This window comes from Impatiens glandulifera, chromosome 9 (assembly GCF_907164915.1).
Source record: "Impatiens glandulifera chromosome 9, dImpGla2.1, whole genome shotgun sequence".
NCBI classification, from domain to species: Eukaryota; Viridiplantae; Streptophyta; class Magnoliopsida; order Ericales; family Balsaminaceae; genus Impatiens; species Impatiens glandulifera.
Genome location: NC_061870.1, coordinates 37,719,241 through 37,741,779, shown reverse-complemented (window position 1 = coordinate 37,741,779; position 22,539 = coordinate 37,719,241). Strand labels below are relative to the sequence as shown.

The 22,539-nt window shown below is 33.2% G+C and overlaps 5 protein-coding genes across 8 annotated transcripts; 1 reads left to right on the top strand and 4 right to left on the bottom strand.

Moving 5' to 3' along the window:
• Positions 1 to 32: 32 nt before the first annotated feature.
• Positions 33 to 2,048, bottom strand: LOC124916420 (COBRA-like protein 7). Its single transcript, XM_047457133.1, has one exon. It carries the CDS (start codon positions 2,046 to 2,048, stop codon positions 33 to 35), a length of 2,016 nt encoding a protein of 671 aa, XP_047313089.1.
• A 3,546-nt stretch (positions 2,049 to 5,594) lies between these two features.
• LOC124915346 (probable galacturonosyltransferase-like 7) lies at positions 5,595 to 7,128 on the bottom strand. The gene has a single exon (XM_047456045.1). The coding sequence runs from the start codon at positions 6,867 to 6,869 to the stop codon at positions 5,778 to 5,780; it is 1,092 nt and encodes a 363-aa protein (XP_047312001.1). The 5' UTR covers positions 6,870 to 7,128; the 3' UTR covers positions 5,595 to 5,777.
• Positions 7,129 to 10,080: 2,952 nt separating this feature from the next.
• On the bottom strand, positions 10,081 to 10,898 carry LOC124916419. Its single transcript, XM_047457132.1, has 2 exons — positions 10,735 to 10,898; positions 10,081 to 10,671 (listed from the first exon to the last, which is right to left on the bottom strand). Exons 1-2 carry the CDS (start codon positions 10,880 to 10,882, stop codon positions 10,121 to 10,123), a joined length of 699 nt encoding a protein of 232 aa, XP_047313088.1. The 5' UTR covers positions 10,883 to 10,898; the 3' UTR covers positions 10,081 to 10,120.
• Positions 10,899 to 12,009: 1,111 nt separating this feature from the next.
• On the top strand, positions 12,010 to 14,171 carry LOC124914732 (methionine aminotransferase-like). Its single transcript, XM_047455334.1, has 9 exons — positions 12,010 to 12,328; positions 12,416 to 12,546; positions 12,631 to 12,716; positions 12,815 to 12,909; positions 12,982 to 13,078; positions 13,157 to 13,271; positions 13,365 to 13,519; positions 13,605 to 13,730; positions 13,816 to 14,171. The coding sequence occupies exons 1-9, from the start codon at positions 12,108 to 12,110 to the stop codon at positions 14,077 to 14,079; spliced, it is 1,290 nt and encodes a 429-aa protein (XP_047311290.1). The 5' UTR covers positions 12,010 to 12,107; the 3' UTR covers positions 14,080 to 14,171.
• A 1,017-nt stretch (positions 14,172 to 15,188) lies between these two features.
• On the bottom strand, positions 15,189 to 21,993 carry LOC124914427 (CTP synthase). Of its 4 annotated transcripts, none has more exons than XM_047454969.1 (24): positions 21,640 to 21,993; positions 21,374 to 21,453; positions 21,179 to 21,265; positions 21,034 to 21,084; positions 20,837 to 20,954; positions 20,690 to 20,746; positions 20,111 to 20,175; positions 19,897 to 19,980; positions 19,179 to 19,229; positions 19,038 to 19,100; positions 18,906 to 18,952; positions 18,658 to 18,727; positions 18,519 to 18,581; positions 18,003 to 18,092; positions 17,886 to 17,924; positions 17,270 to 17,419; positions 17,118 to 17,195; positions 16,644 to 16,729; positions 16,383 to 16,431; positions 16,199 to 16,279; positions 15,871 to 15,964; positions 15,673 to 15,799; positions 15,566 to 15,605; positions 15,189 to 15,460 (listed from the first exon to the last, which is right to left on the bottom strand). In XM_047454969.1, the coding sequence occupies exons 1-22, from the start codon at positions 21,755 to 21,757 to the stop codon at positions 15,732 to 15,734; spliced, it is 1,689 nt and encodes a 562-aa protein (XP_047310925.1). In that variant the 5' UTR covers positions 21,758 to 21,993; the 3' UTR covers positions 15,189 to 15,460; positions 15,566 to 15,605; positions 15,673 to 15,731. The 4 variants fall into 4 exon arrangements, with proteins under 4 accessions (XP_047310925.1, XP_047310926.1, XP_047310927.1 ...); XM_047454970.1 differs by having other exon boundaries at positions 15,566 to 15,584; XM_047454971.1 differs by having other exon boundaries at positions 15,707 to 15,799.
• Between the last annotated feature and the right edge of the window lie 546 nt (positions 21,994 to 22,539).

Below are 22,539 nucleotides of genomic sequence, written 5' to 3'. Positions count from 1 at the left end.
TCAAATAACATAAATTAAAACAAACATATAACCTAGCTTAACTGTCCAGAATTGTAGCAGAAAGCTTCACAACATCCAGTTAAACATTCTATAAATATAACTAGCAAAACCATACTGCATACAGAGAAGAATTTTGTTGGCAATATATAACCACTGCTTGGAACAAAAGAGGGAATCGAACATTCTTCCCCACTGAAATACACTTTCTTTGGAAACCCATCTCCTTTTCCCAAATTCCATCCTGGGTTTGTCTTCTTTGAGAATGATATCATAGATTGAATGACCCCTGGAACCCGAAAATTCTTTCTTGGGTTGCGCCCATTTCTTACAGTTACAGGATTAAGATATCCCTTCCCGGAATAATCTTGTAGAAATACAATCCCATACTCATCTCCAGTAAGTGCAGTTCCATTGACAGACTCAGCAGATTCAAATCGCGAAATCGTCGTATCCAAATCCGCTGCCACAAACCAATCATGGAAATCCAATTCACCCCAATTCAAAACAGTCATCCTAGCCGTCCATCCGCCTTTATAATCAGAAACCAAATGCCAATTGATATTGATGCCACAATTATCCTCACATGGAATCGGATCAGACAGATGCATTCGGTTCATCTTCGCCCAAATTTCAACATATTTTGTCCTGTTTTCGGGTGGAATAGTAAGCGCCTCGAAAGGGAGCAAAGCCGCCGGTGCACTTGCGTTACATACTTTGTTTTTGCCGTTGGTTTTGCTATTGCTACAACCGCAGGCACAAGTATTACATGGTATTATAGAAGTGTTGTAGAATGATGAAAATGAAACACAACATTTCGGTACTTGGGATTTAAATTTTGTGATATTGCAAATTACTTGCCAACTTGCAAAAGCAGACGATTCTACCGGAAGCCCACTAGAATCCGGGAATGAACTCGGGCTAACCCGAATAGGAGAAGCACACTTGTAATATTCCGAACCAAACGTTCCATTTATCCTCCAATTCTGAGGCGGATTGAGGATTGTCCTGTTTAGATAAGGCGGCATTTTGTAAACTTGAACCAAGAAGGCTGATTTGGTCCGACTTAAATCCATTGAACTGGGTAAGATTGTTCCGTTACGACAGCACGATGGAATTGATCCGAGTGTAACGTCATTAGTTTTTGAATTTGGGAGATCGATTATGGTTGGGCGTCTCTCACAATTTAAGGCAGATGAAAAGTCTAGATCTTTATAGAACTGACCCTGTTTTCCAAATAGACAGTCGGTTGTATCCACGACAGAAGTATAAGCGCCTTTCATGGAGTAAATGAATTCTTCTTCAGTCCAATCCCAGCTCAGGCGCCAATTGTCTAACCGGGCAATGGGGTTTTGGTTCGATATTGTGACATGAGCCCAATAGTTTGAGTCATACGTTTGTATCACATCGTACATGATGATGAGATCCCCGTTTTGGTAGGGCGAAAAGTCGTTGTCTTTTAAGGTGACATTAGATTTGTACTCTGGATCCTCGGTGCAACACAAAACAAGCTCATTATTACCATTCATGGCGGGTGATGGGCAAATAAAACCGTCGTTGGCTAGAGTAACGGTTTGTGGCAATGGAATATCGGGTGCAGCAACACCAAACTGAGTACCCAACAAATTGACTATTACTGACATCTGATTAATGTCTCCTGCCGTTTGAACTGCTGACTTGAGATCAATAGTTGGGTAATTGCCGAAAACCAGTATCCCTTGGTTGGGTTGGGCTAGGAAATTCGCATTAGAAGCGGAGACCAATAACTCACTATTTTGAAACTGGAGAAAGACCCGCCAAGATTTGAGCTCTTGTAGACCGTTGTTGATGATTGTGAGTGTGGATTTGAATTGGTAGGGTTGTAGGGTAGGATCTGAGGAGATATTGGGCGGGAGAGGATGACCTGTGTTGTAGGTATATGATATGAAGATGGAATTGCATGTATTATTACTTGGTTGAGATTGTGAAAATATTGAGATGATTGGCAGAGTTAATAATGTTGTGATTGTAAAGATCAAAATAGAGAATTTATGCCAAAGATTGGCTGCCATTTATTGATGAAGTTTTATGTATTGTGTATATGGCATTTCATTTTATAGGATATAGCTAACACAAGTGTTATGTTTATTTCTTAAAATGTAATGTAATGCCGGCTAGGCTATGTATTAATATTATTGAGGAGAGGAGGGCCTGCAAGATAGAGTCCATTTATAACTTGAAATTGTGGCATGTACGGGACCGCCCATATCATATGATGACATAACAGTGGGTTTTTGAATTGGGCAGACTGCAGCCGGACTAACTAATATGTTCGGTATATTTTTAATAATTTTCTTTTTCTCTCAATAATTTGGCATTTTTTTATTATTTTTTTTACCATCTAAAGGTTTTATTATTATGGGATTATCTTGTTTCTTTTTTCACCATTTTGATTTGATTTATCTTGAATTTTTGTGATTCGAATAATAATTTTATTTCGTTTGTCGTTAATATCTTCCGATTGTATTGGTGATTATTTATCGAGTCTGTATTCATCTTTTTCTTAATAGTAAAGGGGACAAAATTATCAGATATGTATTTGTTTTTCATATTTTCAATAATGAGTTATTTGATTTAAATTATTCTTAAATGATTTGTATGAGTTTCTCACTATTTTGACTAAAGGTATAAACGAGTCGAGTTGAGCCGAGTACCGTATTACTCAAACTCGACTCGAATTGCATTGTAAGTACTCGAACTCAGCGCAATTACAATTCGAGTTACTCGAGCTCGAACTCGAAAAATATATTTTAATAATTAAAATTATATTTTATCATAAATAATATTTGAAACATAATATATTGTATATTTCACAAATATATATATATATATAATCACAACATTATTTAAAAATGACAAATATAAATATCATCACATAATTTAAAAATAATTAATGTTAATCACAAACCTCATTGACAAGATTTAGTTGTGAACCCTAATTAAATTTCTTTATAAAAAGTTGACTGAAATACAATTTTGAGAACTCGTTGAAAATGGGAATATTAACTCAACTGACAGTCTGACACGGCAAACAAAACTAAGACAAAGACAAGCAAAGAATAACAAAGACGAAAACAAATAGTGAGGATGATTCGTCAAGTTTAACCTTCTACTATGATGAAAGGTTTGCAAAGATTACTTTTAATGCGCCCAACAGTATTTAGTCTCATAAGCCTAATGTTTTCTTTCTTATCATCTGCCTCAAATGAGAGGGGTAAGTGTTTTAAATGAAGTTATCATGTCTGTGAAAGATAGTTATTCAAAACATAAGAAATAAATAAAAAAAAATTATTTAAGACTTATTTCATCGCAAATAGTAGGTTCTCTCACGAACGGTAACTAGCCAAGGAAATTTGTTGGTATTGATTAACCACCCTCGACTAAGAATAATTTAAACCGCCGTTTAAAATATTTGGTAAAGATTCATCCGATACCGTTGCATTCATCGGTGCATTCGACTTTCTCTACTTCTTCCTGTACTCATCGTATAAGATTCAAATGAGTTCGTCATTACCCTTAATAAATACAAATGGCAAGATTATTGGATCTTATCTTCTCTAGAGAATTTTAATTTTATAAATTATTCATATAATTTGATATCTAAATTATTAATTGATTGTATTGATTTTATAAATTTTATTTTGTATTATTTATTAATTAAATAAGAATTAATTTCTTATAAAAAAATAGTTTTTTTTTTTTTTAGAAAATAACATAATATTCAGATTAAATCATTATAGAAAAAATAAGATCCCATACAGCTGGTCATGAGCTTAAAAGAGATGGTGTAATTTATTTAGAAATTATTATTATGGGTTTGTTTGGATTGGGGTTTTTTTAAAAACCTAGAGGAAAAAAATAATAATGATGGACGATGATTTTGAGAAAATGATGATTATTTTTGGTAAAATGACTTAAAAGGTATTGATATATATAAATAAAATAAAAAATAATAATTTAAAATATAAGGTATTTTAGTATTTTGGTTAATGAAATGAGTGATGTGATGTTTGAAAAGAGATTGATTGGAAAATTGATTTTGTTTGGGTTTTTCAAATAATCCAAATAGAACCAGGCCTAAGATTGAGACTATTCATAAACTGATATTCTATGATACCGCCATTTTTGTCATGTATATATATATAGTTACAAATCCATTGAAATATCAGTTAGGCATTGTTCGAAAAGGTTATATTAGATGTATGTTCTACAAGAACCCAAAGGGGCCTAGCCAATTGTCGTAGACAGGACGACTCCTGAATGACCCACCCACCCACACGAGAAACCAAACAAATCAACATCCATCTCCTTCCTTCCGACCATTTTCATTTTGTACTCAACCATCACTTCTTTCTGGGTCCCTAATATATATATATATATATATATATATATATATATATATATATATATATATATATATATATATATATATATATATATAACATTGCAATAACTTTTAATATACTAATTAATATATATAATCATCATCATCTTGGCAAATGCCCACAACCTAATTGAGAAATAATGCATTCCTTGATCCTGTCGGTGAATACTGAATGAAGCCCGTCATCAAATTTAATTGGGTAAACTAAACTACCATAAAATTATGTTATTTTATTTTTTTATTTTTATTTTATGATAAACAATTAAAATAGAGATTAAAGATGACAATTTAAAACTGTCCTGCACCATTCAAATTGAATGGTTTCGTATGAGTAATAATTTTTTGCAGTTTAACCTGTAGTGATAAGGGATGACACAAGAATGATATTTTTGTGTCGGCCTCCACCTGTCTCAAACAGTAAAACACAATTAAATATATAAAATTATCAATATATTTATTTATTCATTATATTTTATAAAAAAATTAATTTATTTCTATATAATAATATAATTTTATATTAAAATATTCATTTATATAATTTTTTATTAGAAAATATGGTATAAATAGGAACCCGCATCGATTTTTTCAAAATCAACCAAGATATGGATAGTAGTAAAAAAATCGCAAAATAAGCATTCCCCGCAATGAACATCCTCGTTACCATCCCTAAGTATAAGTTATCCCAATTTAGAAATCAACCATTCAAACATCGTTATTTGTTCATTCCCTATGATTTCTAACATGTCTTACACAAATAACTCAAACTCCATTCAACCATTCAAACATCTTATTTGTTCATTCCCTATGTTTTCTAACATGTCTTACACAAATAACTCAAACTCCATTCATATTATATTATTTGATAACCCAAAACCAAACATGGCTACATGTCACCAATGTAAGATAGTCTGAGCTGTACTTGTAACAGCTGCTGCCAGTCTGCCACCCACACATAACAGCCAAACAAATTGCCACTTGTTTATTATTATTATTATTATTATTATTATATATAAATTATAATTAAAGGTCAGTTTGGATTCTTCCTAATCACACTTGTCAATCAGCTCCTCTGTCCACCACCGACACTTCATTAGTTGCCCATTACTTATATACCCCCATCAATATAATATAAACCAAATTAATTTTAAAATAAATTATAGTTTAAAAAAGAAAAAAAAATATGATTTCTTATTTGCACTCTTATTATTCATTCATTCATACATTCCCCAATAGAGGAAGAAAAGAGGCATTAGTAATATAATACAAATGGAATGACAGTATTTTATGTGAAAATTTAATAACAGTAAAAGATTAAAAAATTTATATAGATTTATTTTTTTACTTACTTACTTACTTATTACTGCACATTATTCAAGTAATCTCCATATAGATCATACGGTGCCCATAACGAATCCAACGGACACGATTGCTTTGAGTCTAACCGCAGCCATGGCTTGCCGCTTCCACTCCAATGGAGTAGACTCACCGGACCTGGATGCAAATCCCGGCAGCTTCCCTTTACATTATCGCCTCCTAAACCGTGTTGATTCCATCGGTGCTCGATCGGCGCCACGTGTCCGGCGAATACCAGCAGGAAAGGCGGCAGCGATCCCAGCTCGTAGATCCGCCTGTTTTTCTGGATTTCCATCCATTTCTCGATCTGTTTCGTGTATCTGAATCGCCTCCATTTTGCTAGATCTATCACCATCACGCCGGTGTTGAAGTAGCAAGGTTTACGGTCGGTAAACGTGCTGGAAAACCGCTTGTTCGACCAAAAACCGTCTGTGAAGTACTTTGTGAAATTCGCGTGGCAGTATTCCGGCGCTCCGATGGTTTTCTTACCTAGATTGGTCGCCCATAGCTTTGAGATATCGTCTACAACTATGAGGTCGGAATCCAAGTATATGACTCTTCTCACGCATGGTTCAAGCAGATCGGCTAAGTAATTTCTAGCGTAATTTAACGGCTGTTCTAGAGCTTGTCTTACAGAAGTGGATATCAAACTTCTAACAATTTCTGGATCGAAGTAATACAATTTGAACTTCAATTGCGGAAAAGTGGATCGAATTAGGGTTTCTAAATTCGTTTCCGATACAAGGAAGTGAAAGAATACATCTTCTGGACACCGTGAATGCTGAAGAATTGAGTGGACTGCAGCGATTGAGCCACGAAGATAATCGATGTCAAGAGTAATCGCAACGTGGACGAGAGAAGGATCGCAAACTCCTCCTGTTTTCTTTAATCCCATCCTACAATATTCGTTGGCATTGCGAAATGTTGGTGCTTTTCTGAAGGAAAATGGATCGACAGGAGACAATCGGATGTATTGTTGGAGATTTGAAGAAGATCTGATGGCTTCTGCTGGCGGAAATGATTGCAATGATGGGGAGAAAATGATCATAGCCATTGCCACAGAGAAAAACCCAGATAATCTCATAATCCAGGGCATGCTTAGCCAATTGGGTACCCGTACCCTGTTCTTCCTCTTCTTTGATTTGAAATCCAATGAATCCTGAACTGGAGTTGAAGAAGTGGACGAAACTAGGAATTCTAGGGTTACTTTGAAGTCGGCCAGCGTTTAGAAAGAAACCCTAATGTTCCTTTTTCCGTTCACCCCTGAAATTGAAGTCTCTCTCTATATCTACTTTTATGATCTTCTTCTTCTTCTCACAATCTTTCTCTTTTGATCTGCAGCCTCTTTTTAGTGAAGCAGGAAAGAAGCACAAATAGGGGGGGATAAGTATTTTTTTTGTTTTTTTCTCTCTTTATTCTATTTATCTTTGTCAACCACAACCGTACTGGATACTTCATAAAATGACCTGTCATGGTAATTTATGATGTCACTTGGGCCTTGTCATAAAAAAATTATTAAAAAAAAATTAAAAAAATGATTTATTAAATAATTTAAAATTATGAGATAATTTTAAAAAATAAAAATTTATATCTAAATTTTGTCTGTACAAATATAAATTAAGATGACTTCAATTTGAAATAATTTCAATATGGGTTAGTATAGGAATCCAAGTTCATATAAGAAGCAAATTTGTATGTCAAATAAATTGATAAAATTTACCATATATTTTATATAGTGGAGGACATCACCAGAAAAACTGAAGCTTATGTATTTTATATTTTGAAAAAAAATCATTTAGACTAATTTCCTATGTTATATTACACTTTCTTCAAAACAAAGTTAATGAATTAGTAAAAGTTTCATTGTGAGAGCAGAAACTGCATATACATGTAATATGATGAGACATTATTACTTTAATTTTGTTTAGTCACAATATTATCAAACCTTTTAATAAATATTTGACTTTTTTTTAATTAAAATAGAATGATATCCCGTGATGTTTGTGTCGTGATCGTGTCGATGCATTTATTAGTAATTGTAAGTAAAAATTAATGAAGGTATAAGAATATGTAAAAATTAGGATAGACATGACGTGATACATTGGCTTTGTCACAAAGAAAGTGTAATAAACTAAATTTGTAATTTCCTTGCATGCCATCATATATATAATTTTGTGACTCTTTTTTTTGTTCAGTCAAAATTTATGCACTGTCACATGCCTAATAAATAATATATTAACTTTTAAACAGGCGATATCACATTGTAACTTATTTATTAACTACCTTAGGTATTAATAATTTTTTTTTAAAATATTACAAAAATAATAATAATAATTTTTAATATAATTTTTTTTATTAGTTTTATAATGATATATATTTAATTGGTGTTATATTCATCCACCAAACTTCTAGTTTCTTCAAATTTGTAATAGTGAATATAGTTTATAAAGAATTTATATTATGTCTAAAAAAGAGGTAGACTAGAGCAAGATTAAGATGAAAAGAAAAGACTAAATAAATGTTAAGATTAGGTAATCTAAGAAAAGAGATTGTGACATTAATTAATAAGAACACAGTGAAAAATTAATAAAAGAGATTTGTGTTTGTTTTGAAAAAAATTATGTATTTTTTTTAATTTTAAAAAAATAATAATATATAATAATATTTATTTAAAAAATAAATCATATTTACTTAATAAATTAAATAAAATGATAAATAAAAATAAATAAAATAATCATTTTATTATAGTATACTTATTTAAAAATATCAACTCAATAAGTTATTGGTTCAAAATATTTTTTTTTTCAAAAGTATATAAAAATACATTTATAATTAATGAATTTAATAATGGTTGTAAAATGATATAATTAGTGAATTTATTGATGGTTGTTGAAGAGTAAGTAAAAGCTAACAACCTTTTTATTTTTTATTATTAAACAATATTTAATTTAATTTTTTATTAATTTAATAATAACTATATATTAATTAATTAAAATATTAAAAATATCATTATTTAAAAAAATAATAATTTATTATTATATATTAATATTTTTTTAAATAATAAACATTTAAATAATAAAAGAGCTCATAAATAAAATAATAATATTTTATTATATTAATAAATATTATTATTATTATTATATATTAATATTTTATAAAAGAAATAGAAAATATAAATTATGAATAAAAGTTGAACTTAAATTGAGATTCACCTCTGTCAATTTGATTGTAACTTAATTACTTAATGGTGTGGGTTTGTTAGAATTGAATATTGATTTATAAAAATGTGATTTTTTATTTATTTATTTTAATAAAAAATTAAAATTTTTATAATATATATTATTTGAGTATATGCTTTTTTATTGAAATGATAGTAAGTTTTTTTTATATATTTCTTTAATTATATCCCTCTTAAAATATTAAAGAGTTCAATGGATATTTCTTATATATATATATTTTATAAAATAAAATAATTTAATTTATTAATCAAATTTTAAAAAATTTTTTATTTTTATTTATATAAAATTTAAATAATAATAGTTTTAGAATATCTAAATATTTCTCGATTCACACTTAGAATATCCACCCACCCAAAAAAGGTGTAGCATACTTGAAATACTCGAGAAGGGTTCGATTCACACTTAAAATATCCGAGAGGGGTTCAATTTACACTTAAAATACCCGAGAGGAGTTCTATTCACATTTAAAACACTTAAAATACCCGAGAGGGGTTCGATTCACACTTAAAATACCCGAGAGGAGTTCTATTCACATTTAAAATACCCGAGAGGGTTCGATTCACACTTAAAATACCCGAGAGGGTTCACACTTAAAATACCCGAGAGGGTTTGATTCACACTTAAAATACCGAGAGGGTTCGATTCACACTTAAAATACCTGAGAGGGTTCGATTCACACTTAAAATACCCGAGAAGGTTCGATTCACACTTAAAATACCCGGGAGGGTTCCATTCACACTTAAAATACCCGGGAGGGTTCCATTCACACTTAAAATACCCGGAGGTTCCATTCACACTTAAAATACCCGGGAGGGTTCCATTCACACTTAAAATACCCGAGAAGGTTCTATTCACACTTAAAATACCCGGGAGGGTTCCATTCACACTTAAAATACCCGAGAAGGTTCTATTCACACTTAAAATAGCGAGAGGGGTTACTTAGAATACCAATGAGAAAGAAAATACCAATGAGAAAGAAAAGAAAAAAAAAACTCAAATAAACATAATCATATAAGCTCCAAATCTATATATCTTACATTTCTATTCTACTAAAGTGGATCCATTCCATTCACTACTTGTTTATTTTTTTTAAAAACTAATTTCACTACTAGTATTCCCCTCGAAGCTCCCTGAGGATCCTTCCATGTGGCGAATCCGGGTCGCCACTCTCCCTAGCCTTGTTCCACATCTCCGCCGCCCTCGTCAACGAATCCACCTCCGTATCCATCTGCTCATCGCTAAACATTACCACCGCCCCTTCCCCACTGCTACCGTCGTTTGCAGTCCCGTCAGATGCTTGAGTGATCGGCTTTCTAGTATCAGCAATTTCTATCTCCGACAACGGAGATGCCTTGCGGCTCTCGAAATACTTCTTGTCATCCTCTTCCTGCTCTTTCCTCTGCTTCCTCCTCTCTTCTTTCCTCTCCTCCGGCAACTCTAAGCTAGCACAGATCGCTTTCTCTGCCTGAAATCGACGTTTTTGCTGGGTGGTAGGATTGCAGGGCGTATTCACACCAACGCTCTCCAGCTTAGGAGACGACGGGAGAGGTGGCTTTGACGGGGATAAAGGAACTGAACCGCCGCCGCCGGAAGGTTGGTACTCTGTTTCACTGCCTTTTGGGTTTAACCCATGTTCCTTTATCGCGTCAACTGCCTCAACTTCCTGCATACAACAGAATTACTAACTCAAATGTTTCAGCTTTAATAAAAAAAAAGGCTTGCTTACTTCTGGTTCCACGGAATGAACGGCGGGATCTGCGGCTCTGCCGGTGGGCATAGTGGCCATCCGACGGCGGAGATCTCTGTGGAAGTAAGAGCTGAAAAGAACCCGGAAAGCATTACAATTCCTTGAAACATGAGTTGCAGCCATTCTTCAATTTCAGTCGGTTTCCTTAATTTGCTAATAATTATCTACTAATTAAGGAAGCTTTATATATAGTAGTTTATAGTTATCCACGTGTCATGTTAGTGATGACGTGGCTGTAGTTTATTCAATGTTGTAGAATGACGTGTCGTTTTCCAGAATTATCTACAAGGAAGCAGATGACACCTCATGCTTCTTGTGAACCGCCTTTTCATTCTTTTATATATTTCTTAAAATACTAATTATTTAAAATCAATAATCACCTCTATCAATAACAATATTTTTAGTTGGCTTTTTAAAATGATAACACAGTTTTTTCTCAAATCATTATAAAGATAATTGTCTTCCTTAAAATTACATGTATTTTACTTACAACATACAAAAACATGTATTATTAAAAAATAAATATTCTTAATTCGATAATCTAATTTAAGTGACAATATTAAGAGACCAAAGTTATGAGATAATTCTTTTATATTTAAACAAAATAAAATTAATTAAATAAACATTCTTAGCCCACGTGAGTTTGTTTTCTAAATCAACCATTAGTCTGTTTGAAAATCCCACCACTTCGATACAAATGTTTTGTTTTTTAATTTATTTAAAAGTTATTTTTTAAATATCTTATTACATATTCAATTATCTGAAATAATATTCATATTTTTTTATAACGATATATATACCTATATTAATAAATTTAACAATATTATTTCGTTCAAATCTAATTAAAGTGTTTTTAAATAAAGTAATTTATCTTCTCTTATCCATTCTATCACAGTTTATTAATAAAAATATTAAAATATATATTTTTTGTCTTTTTAAAAAATAAATTTTATTTTATTATATATTAATAAAATTTAAAATTTCCTTACAAAACAATAAAATTCAACTCTTAAAAAAAATCATAAGATATTTTAATAAACCCATAGTTCTAATATATAAATATATATATATTATTTTTATATAAATCTTTTCTTTGTAAGAATGTCTTTTTGCTCATTGTTTTAGCTTGAATTATTTGTTTAGATTTTTCAAATAATCTTGTTAAAATATAAGTAAAAGAAGCATGGACTATTAAGGATAAAAAGCTAAATAATTAATTTATCTTCTAAAATTAAAATTTAAAAATTAAAGACAAAGTGATAAACAGTGTTACAGTATGAAGCGATAAGAGCAAAATCCAAAAGCTGCGCGAATATCGTTTTTGTAAGACCTTAAACCGCCGGAAAATATGGCTGCTCCGACTGATGGTTCGTATATAGCGAAAGAGATGGAAAAGAACCTTTCCAAGCTAGCCAAGACATTCACGGCGTCTCCAATACAGCAGCTCTCCCTCCTCGCTCAACGCTGCAATGCAATCAACCTCGCCGAAGGCTTCCCCGACTTTCCTGCCCCTCCCAATATCAAATCCGCCGCCGTCTCTGCCATTAATTCCGACTTCAACCAATACAGGTTCGTTCGACTACGCTGTTACTTTCTGTTCTTGGGTTTTCCATATATTAGAAGATAACTCAAATCCTATTTTTATGTTTATCAAAGACATGTTCAAGGAGTTTGTGACAATGTCGCGCACATGATGAAAGTTATGCATGGTCTGGATGTAGATTCTCAAACAGATGTAGCTATTTGTTGTGGACAATCTGAGGCATATGCTGCAACAGTTTTTGCATGTATGTATGTATTAGCTTTGTGTCATTCTAGTTCTAGTTAGTTTGGCTTTACACAAATTTTGCTAATTTTTTTATGACGGGCAGTAATAGACAAGGGCGATGAAGTTATTCTATTTGATCCTTCTTACGAAATATATGAAGCATCTATTCTCTTGGCTGGAGGAATCCCAGTAAATTTCTTTACCAATTTCTAAAAGTAAATCATCATTTTTTATGACTCAGATATCTGTTGTGGCCAAAAGTGTGATGTTGAGTAATTTGCTCTCAGGTATATGTTCCACTTGATCCACCTCAATGGAGTTTGGACCCAGAAAAACTGACAAAGTCCTTCAGCAACAGAACAAAAGCTATAGTACTGAACAGGTTAGAAAAAACGTTTCTTTTAGATTCAGGAATGAAATCATCAAACCTGTTTTCCTTTTTGTTATGATGCAGTCCCCACAATCCAACAGGCAAAGTTTTCAACAAAACTGAGCTCGATGTCATTGCTGGAGCTTGTATCAAGAACAATTGCCTAGCAATAACAGATGAAGTAAAGTGCAGTATAGTATAGAATTAAATATAAGTTAGAGAAATCAAACATTTGACTTTATTTGGCTTTCTTTTACAGGTTTATGAACATATCATATTTGACGAGGAAAAACACATAACATTGGCTTCACTTCCAGGAATGCAAAGCAGAACTGTCATTACATCTTCCTTGTCCAAAACCTATTCTGTGACAGGCATGCAGTTGCTTCTCTTTTTTCTTTTTCTTTTTTCTTGTTGTTGTTGTAGTATTTTAATCCGGTGACAGTCTCTATCAATGAATCAATCAGGTTGGAGAGTTGGATGGGCAATTGCACCAGCCTATATAGCATCCGCAATTAGAAATATGCATATAAGACTAACGGATTCTGCTCCAGCCCCATTTCAGGAAGCTGCATTGACAGCTTTGCAAAGCCCATTAAGTTACTATGAATCACTGAGGAAGGTATAGGACAGTTGCAAAACCTTGATCAGTTTTTTACATTGGATGTATCTAACATACAAGAGTTTGTTTGTTTTACAAAAAAAAGGTTTATGAATCAAAAAGGGATTATGCAGTAAAACTACTGGAGGATGTTGGATTCGAGGTGAAATTCAAGGTTCAGGGTTCATTATTTTTGTTTGTGGAGCTACCAGGGGATTGTGTCATGTCTGATGTATGTATTTGTTCAATATTCTATTACTATTATTATGGTTTTGGTTAGTTTGATGTAATAATCATAAGAAAACATACATTGTCAGGTGGAATTTATCGAGAAACTAATTGAAGAAGCGAGTGTGGTCGCGGTTCCTGGGTGTGGATTCTTCCACAGAAACTCTTACTCGGAGAAAGTGTTGGCGGATGGTGCTGGTGGTGATTATTCATATCAAGACAGATACTTAAGGTTTGCTTTCTGCAAAAAAGACTCGACTTTGTTAGCTGCTAGAGAGAAAATGGAAGCCTTGGTTGATTCTTTAGGACACCTCAAGATATTCAAATCTTCGAAGCCTAGTAGTATTATATAGCGTGGGCATGATTCATTTTTGTATGTTTATTGTTGTTGGAGTATTCTGTATTGTTTACAATTATTTAGAGAGAGATGAGTTCATTGAGCATACAGTATTTGAAAGTTGAAACTGGTATCTGCCTGATAATGACAATTACATCATATAATATATTTTATGAATTATGTGGTTTATGTGTTAGAAAAAGGCCATTATGTATGGTATGGTATGGTAATTTCAGGCTCCAAATGAATGGGCCACGGCTGCCTGGCACACCAGGCAGGTTTTGATATCATTGAAGAAATGAAAAGGAAAAAGAGAAAGAGAGAAATTCAAAGAAAAGTAGAGAGAAAGGTGTGCTTTTTTCAGTCAGATCTGCAGAGCTGTCATGGGGGGTCGATTCGGTGACCTTTTTAGAGCAGAAAAGCGAAAAAGAAAGATAAAAATGGTACCATTTCCGGCAGCATACCAGCAGCATTACAGCTAAACTGCCGGCCACTCTTGTTTTTATATATGTGTTTTTTTTTCTTCTTCTAGTTATATAGATAGATCTTCTTCTTCATCTCCTTCTCTCTACAACTTGTAAACCCTGATGGAGGAATTCCGGCCCAGTTTTGGGAGCAGCGAGATTGTGAGTGGCAGAGGAGAGTATGGTCATCATCATCAGGTATATGGAATGAGTAGCGGAGGACCCCGATTGGCGGTTGGGGCGGCGGCTGCAAAGCCGTGGGGAGGATTCTCGGATCCTGAGATGAAGAGGAGAAAGAGGGTGGCCAAGTACAAAGTTTACAGCATTGAAGGCAGGGTCAAGGCTTCGATCAAGAGGGGTATACGCTGGATCAAGGCCAAATGTTCAGAGATGGTTCATGGATATTAATTATATTATTGTACTAGTAGTTAATTAGTTGTATTTTCTATCTTTCTTTTTTTTCTTTGAATTTGTATGAGTGGCGGCATTTTATATTTGATTTTTTGGTGAGCCAGATAAAGATTATTATTAATATGTCCATTTGTTTCTATTATCCTAAGCAATGCCAATTCATACAAAACTGATAACAACTTTTATCATCAATAAAATTCAAGTATTTACTTTTAAAAAGAACTTGCAAGTCAGATAAGAAAGATAGTAATAAAATTTTGTAATTTTAAATATTCATAATATAATAGAAACAAAATGTATAAAAATTCAAACTGAAGTTGGGATTTAGGGTTTAGATAGATTTGGAAGAATACAGTTTCCCATAATCTACCTATAAACCTAATTTGTTTAGTTGACCTGAGTTGAGAACCATGAAAACTGTTTAAAGTGCACACAAACAAACAAACAAACAAACAAAAAACAAAGAACAAAAAAACACATACAAATCAAGTCTCGAATGTAACACCCGGAATTCTCCAAAACCTATCATCATTAAAATAGGAGGAAAAACTGTGAGAAACTATTTTATTTTTATTTTATTCATTATTCTGTACATTCCGAATCAATAATCAAATCAGGAGAGCTAACCGTAAATAGTTCCCTTCGCCTGCAGCAGATCCAGCAGCAACTAAATGTATTTCAGGATCAAAAACAAGTTTGCATTAAATTAAAAGCTACAGTTTCTTTAAAACTACCTTTTTATCATTTGTAATGATATTTCAAACTCACTTCACTTCACTTCTTATATATTATTTCATACACTACCATTCTGATTTTTGCTAATATATGCTTCCAACCGCCCAGTAGCTGCTAGTATCAGACCTGTCATTACCATTTCATCATGTAAGTCCCAGCCATGGTGATATATTAATCTTTCTTGAACAATTAATTACCTAAAAATAAAGCTGAGGGTCTCCCCGGACGAGACTTAAATTCTGGATGAGATTGCACTCCAACAAAGAATGGATGATCTGAAAGTTCTAAGATCTGCAGTAAAAAGTTTAAACAAAAAACTTTATGGATTATGGAGTTCTCTTGCTTATTTTATTTTAAATAAAGAAAAAACTAGAGATGGATAGGATGAAAGTCAAAAGTTTTACTGCCCAACAATGTATTACACCAGGCACAAAGTTTTGGAATTTGTATCTTATTCTTTGTTCAAAATCTTCCTTTTACTATATTAATTTCTTGGAATCAATAAAAATTGAGAAGCAAACATACCTCCATTCTTTTACCACTTTCATCTTTCCCCACAAATCTTAAACCAGCTTTCTCCAGCACGCCAATCATATCAGGGTTCACCTGTAATATAAGTTTAAAAATGAATATAATAACTGTAATATAATGAATATCAGGGTTAACTGAATGTAGTAAAATATTCTGTGAAATTCCCTCTTCGAATTACCTCGTATCTGTGCCGATGTCGTTCATCAACGTACTCTGGATTACGGTACCTAAGAAAGTTCAGGTTATACAATGAATTGGAACTCATGACCAACAATAGAAAAGAAGCTGGAAAATTTTAAACCAAGTCCATTTGCCAATTTGCAATTATATAAAAACCTAAAAATCCTCGCCACGCAGGATCAATTAATAGAACCTATATGCAGTCACAATAACATGGATTTTAAGACAGAAAGGATTTAAAATACAATATATTGCTTACAATTTTGCTGTGACACAATCAGGAGTTTGAAGCAGTGTTCTACGGCATCCAAGTCTCATTGTGCTCCCCATATGCGTTCTTGAGCCCTACATGCATATTTAAACACAATATTGCTGCTGAAAGAAATTTCACATAAAACTGGCCAAAAAACAAAAGAACTTCAAATTTGGCAAGATGATCAGATCAAATCAGGACCCAATGTACTCAAATTTCAAGAAATAAGAAAAGACAAATATAGATTGAAAATTATGAGTGGTGTTTAAAGAAGGATAAAAATTTAAAACAAATAATTATTAAAGTTTAAATGTGACGACAGTCTAGGGTATTCTGAACGGGAAAGAATTTATTAGGCTGTCGGCCAGTTTTTCTCAAATATAAATAAATAAACATCATTTCGTGATGTAAACACCCTGTCAAATTAATGTCCAAATATGCATTTTTGGCCTAAAACCTCACAAAGAAATGAAAAACTACCTCAGGCATGAAAATGACAACAGGATTAGGCGTCTGATCATCAAATTCTGTACTGTTTGCGTCTTCCAAACCCAACACCTACACCATATGAAGGATATTAGGATTTGGTCCAATAACTTGAATCAAAGCAACATAAAGTGGTGACAACTTACAGATCTAGCATATTCAATCACAGAAATCTGCATTCCTAAGCAAATCCCAAGGTATGGTACTTTGTTCTCCCTTGCATATTTAGCAGCCAAAATCATCCCTTGGATACCACGATCACCAAATCCACCAGGAACCAGTACACAATTTGCATTCTAGCCAAGTAATATTACATATTAGTTGTGAGAAGATACAATGACTGGCTTGAAGGAATTCCAGCCCAGCCCACCATTGGCTCAAAAAGGAGGGAATGGTGGGAAAAAACATAGCAATGTATACCTAGTGATTTTCAGAATGGTGAAACCAAGAGTACAAATTCCAGAAAACTATGCACTGGACTGAAAAGCCATACTTAAATGTGCACAGTAAGATCTAGACAGAAAAAGCCATACTTTTTTTATATTTAATTCTGGATTATTTATTATTTTTCACATCGACAAATTCAAATGAACATCACAATCTGAAACTATAAAAGCTTCATATTTGTACTCAACATGAGCATGACATCATAATCTATTGCATGAAAACTAGAAAAGTCAACCAAAGCTTTAGAGAACAAGACAATAGAGTATTGCAATTGTGAAAACGCAAAAAGATAGTGGGACATTCAGAAAGACCTACCCGGAGTGTCCCCCAAGCAGCAGCATGTGCTTCTGGTGTCTACAAAAATGGGCCAGACTTAAGTTCATTTGCAAGAGGTAATATATAACTATGCGTGCCATGAATACAAGATATTACCTGTATAGCACAGTCATCTTCAAGATCAGAAGCAGCAATCCATTCCACGGATGGCTTCAAAGAACAAGCAATGCACGCATGTAGCAGAGCCTAATGGAAGTTACACGCATTGGTCAGAATATAGTATGGGAAATGAGCCTCAAAATTAACCTTAAAAGGAAACAAAATATTGGGTCCAGACCTCCTCTTAAATGTCAAATCAGTTTCTGTATAAAAAATAAAGTATATACAGAAAACCATGTCAAGGTTTCATAACCTAAAGAATGTGAACAACAGACATCATGCTACAGGAAACTTCCTCCTACTCTTGTGACACTTTAAATGATTTATTAGTTTAAATTACTATTTAAGAGAGTGAAAACGAGAAATCATGTCAGGTCCAGCTGGTTATTCATATAATATTGAATACTATCTAAATGTTGATTAATGACCATGCATCAGCACTGACTAATAGACAAATGAAGAACAGAAACATCCTGTCTCAAACTGAAAAAAAAAATTAGGATAAATCCTCACCTTCACAACGGATAAATAGGAATCTGTCAAACCAACATACTTCCCAACCATCGCGATCCTGACCTACAATTTTGTTTTATTTTCATCATGAAACTACCTATAAGAAGACCTTTGTAAACCAAATAAGCCAGAGACTAACAGAGTTTGTCAGTTTGTCAAAAGTTTCCGCTCTTTGTGTCCACTCTTGCAATTCAGGGGATGCTGCGACACTGAAAAAGACAGATTTTCTACATCACCGTATCTTTGATCATTCAAATTACTTGAAACAACCCTTTCTTACATCAAATTCTAACTGACCCAGGGAATCAATTGACCCAGCAATAGAATCAGCAAGAGAGGGATATCCCAAATAAGAAAAAGAGTACCAGTATTAAACTAGAAGCTTACCCAAGTAAATCGAACTGCTTAAGAATGGCATGGTGAGCATTTTGACTCTGGAGATGTACAAGGAAGATATTAGGTGAAGCAATCAACATAAAAGAAAAGAACATATAGGCATGTAATGCTTGTTAAATCAACCTTGAGCAAGAGAGGGATATGCCAAATGTTTGGGACATCATGAATATTGAGAATATTTCCAATCTGCAAGAGCCACAATAAAATGGAACTTTAATGAGAATAAAATGAATTTACCCATAGCTTGAAGCAGTAATTACTTACAGGAACATGGCAGAACTGAGAAAGCTTCTGTTTTGTACCTTCCAGTAAAGGCTGTACAGGCACACAAATGTTTCTCAGACAATCTCACAAAGAAATTAGAAAACGAATGAAATTGGAAGGAATATTCAGGTAAATTAGATGATTTCATATAGGGCACAAAAAACGCAAAAAAAACACAGCTAATAACTTGATCAAAAGAAGTAGCTGATGTGGTTATTACAGTCTGAAAAGGTAAAAACCTTTTGAGTCCTCTAGGCAGAAACAAAGAAAAGAGTTTTTTTTCTTTGCTGTAAAATGAACCAATAGTATACATAAGAAAAGAGGGAGTTACATGAAGAGGTGTAAGAAGAGGAGAGATTATTAACACAGATACTACCCTGAATTTTAGATGACCTTACCCATTTACATAGTTCGTGGGCAGGTTGAACAAACTTTCTAAAAGGAAAATAAAAGAGGAAGATAAGCAAAGAAAAGAGTTCAGATTGTACGAAAATACTGATTAAATTGAAGTAAACTTGGTGAATCTTCCATACATTTCCCCCAAAAAAAATATTCATATAAACCACTGATTTGCAATTATTAACTGCAATGAAGAATCTCGTCTAAAACAACTTGATTAGATTGTTTTATAACTGAGATCTATTCCATAAAGAACAGATCATCCAGACACTGAAATCAATTCCGAAATAGACAGTTTATTGAAAAGTGAACAGCAAACCTGGGCAGATCGACATGCTAAGAAGTTTGGAGTCAAGCCTAACGCTCTCAATTCCCGCACGCTATGTTGAGTAGGCTTCGTTTTCTGCATTCACCAGCAACTGAAATCATGATATGGAAAAGAGAAATTCAGGGGGAAAAGTACAATTATGAAAATATAAAACAATTGGTTTGTCAATGGGCTTGGACTATATAATGGAAGGATGGAGTATTACCTGCTCACCCACAACACCCAATACTGGTATAAGGCTGACATGAATAAGACAGAAGTTATTTTGTCCTGAGTAAGAAAAGAAATATGATATTTGGTGTAAGGTATATAAATATGGCAAGCTGTCTTGGTCTCAAAAAAAGGTAAACAAAACTCTCATGTTCAGTTCGCCTATTTACTAAAACATTTTATGGATATCCATAGCATAAAAAATAAACATTAAATTTTGTGCAGATATAGTTACAACAGCTTACATCCAACAATTACATAAACTAATAAATGGATTGAAACTGAAGCTAGAAAGATATGACAAAAACTATACCATGTACATGATATGACCTTTAACTATTATTTTGTGTAGACCATGTAGGTGATATCTTTGAGCTAGTATTATAGCATCACATAGTACCTTCTAACTATATTATAGAACAATCAACATTACTTCAATGGTGATCTAAATCTAAGTAAGCACAACTTCACATTTAGAAAAAAATAAAAATAAAGCCAATGTAGTGATTGTCTTCTTACATAAGCACTTTTTTATTCTCCATAAACATGTACTATTATGACATAGTAAACTCACCAACTGAGAAGTATAATTGACGCAGAGCTTCAATGAACGGCATCGACTCAATATCACCTAATATGTAATCATAGAAGGTCAATCATTCTTGGCTAACATATATAATGAATTATGAGTGCATTAGATGTTAGTCTGAAAAGCACTTACCTACAGTCCCTCCTAGTTCAATCACACAAACATCGGCTGGACCCTCTTTTCCATCAACAGGAATAACAGATACGGATTCAATCCAATTCTTGATAGCATCGGTTATGTGTGGAACAACCTGAGACAATGTAATAAGCAAGTCAACACTAAAAACTTCATTTTGAAAAATAGTATGAGCTAAACAGAAAAACAGGCACCTGAACAGTTTTCCCAAGATAATCACCTCGTCGTTCCTTGTCGATTACAGACTGGATTAAAATAAAAATAATTAGTATTAGCAAGCTCAAAATACCACAAATCTATAGACAGAGAACACTGTAATAGCAATATGTGTTTAAGCACCTGATATATCTTCCCTGTAGTAATGTTATTGTCTTTGGTCAGTGTCACGTCTAAGAATCTTTCATAGTTACCCAAGTCCAAATCAACCTGTGTGTTATGAGTATAGACAAACATTTAATTGACAACAGAACGAGAGATTAATTACAGATGGACGTTCAGATGACAGACAACCAGAACGAGAGATGAAATTCAAACCTCTCCACCGTCATCAAGAACGAAAACTTCTCCATGTTCAAACGGAGACATTGTACCAGCGTCGGTGTTCAGGTAAGGATCTGCAATTAGCAAGATAGAATTAGTTGAAGAAGAAAGTGGCGGCTTCAACATGCATAGAAAACATAAATAATTGAAAAATCTCAATACAGGACAGAAATGAAACATGTAGATGAAGGCATGTGGGACAAAAAAAAACGAATAACTGAATTGTAAGGAGATGAAGTTGATTGAAAGAAGAAACAGACCAATTTTGATGGAGGTGACGCGAAGACCGCAGGCTTTGAGGACGACACCGACGCTGCTAGCGGTTACGCCCTTACCAAGGCCGCTGACGACGCCTCCGGTGACCAAAACGTACTTCATCTCTGTGAGGACTGAGTGGGCTCTACAGTGCTGCGTAAATTGACTGCCGAATAATGTCGTTAAACTATCTGAGCGGGAAAAGAAGAAGTGGACGAAGCACAGAAGAGAATGAAGAAGAAGAAGAAGAGTCGTCGCTTTCTTCTTCTATTTGTAAAAACTTGAACCAAAATTCTTAAAAAAATGAGAAGAATGGTGGCTCTTCTGCTAGGTTAGGGTTCGTAAAATTACGATTTTGCACTCCGCCATTTCCCCTACAGCACACGATGCCATTCTGCTCCACCACCTGTCCACCCATCACCATTTTAATATTTCAACCCTCTATTTATTCACTTCATTTCTAATCTGATATTTGTTTTACAAAGAAATCGAAATTGATTCAAATTGTTTTCTATCTATAATTAATTCAAATTATAGAAGGATGAATTTGGATTGGTTTATTATAAATATTATTTTATAAATTATATCCCGCTCCTTTTATTTTTTACATATTTTATGGGATTTCATACCCAAAGTAGTTTTATTATTCGATCATCTTCTAATTGTAATCGGTTATGAAAATGATGAAATTTTAGTCTTTTAAACTGAAAATTGAAAACCGCATACTTCGTAATTTGAATGAATGATTCGAAATAGGAGTAGTGAATAATGTTAGTTACTATATTCTTTTGTTGTTAGCCAAAATTGTTATCTCCACAAAATGATACTCTTTCAAGAAGGACGAATCACCCTATTTTTTTATTCAGGTTGATTTTACTCAGGTTGAGACTCTTCGATAAAGAGAA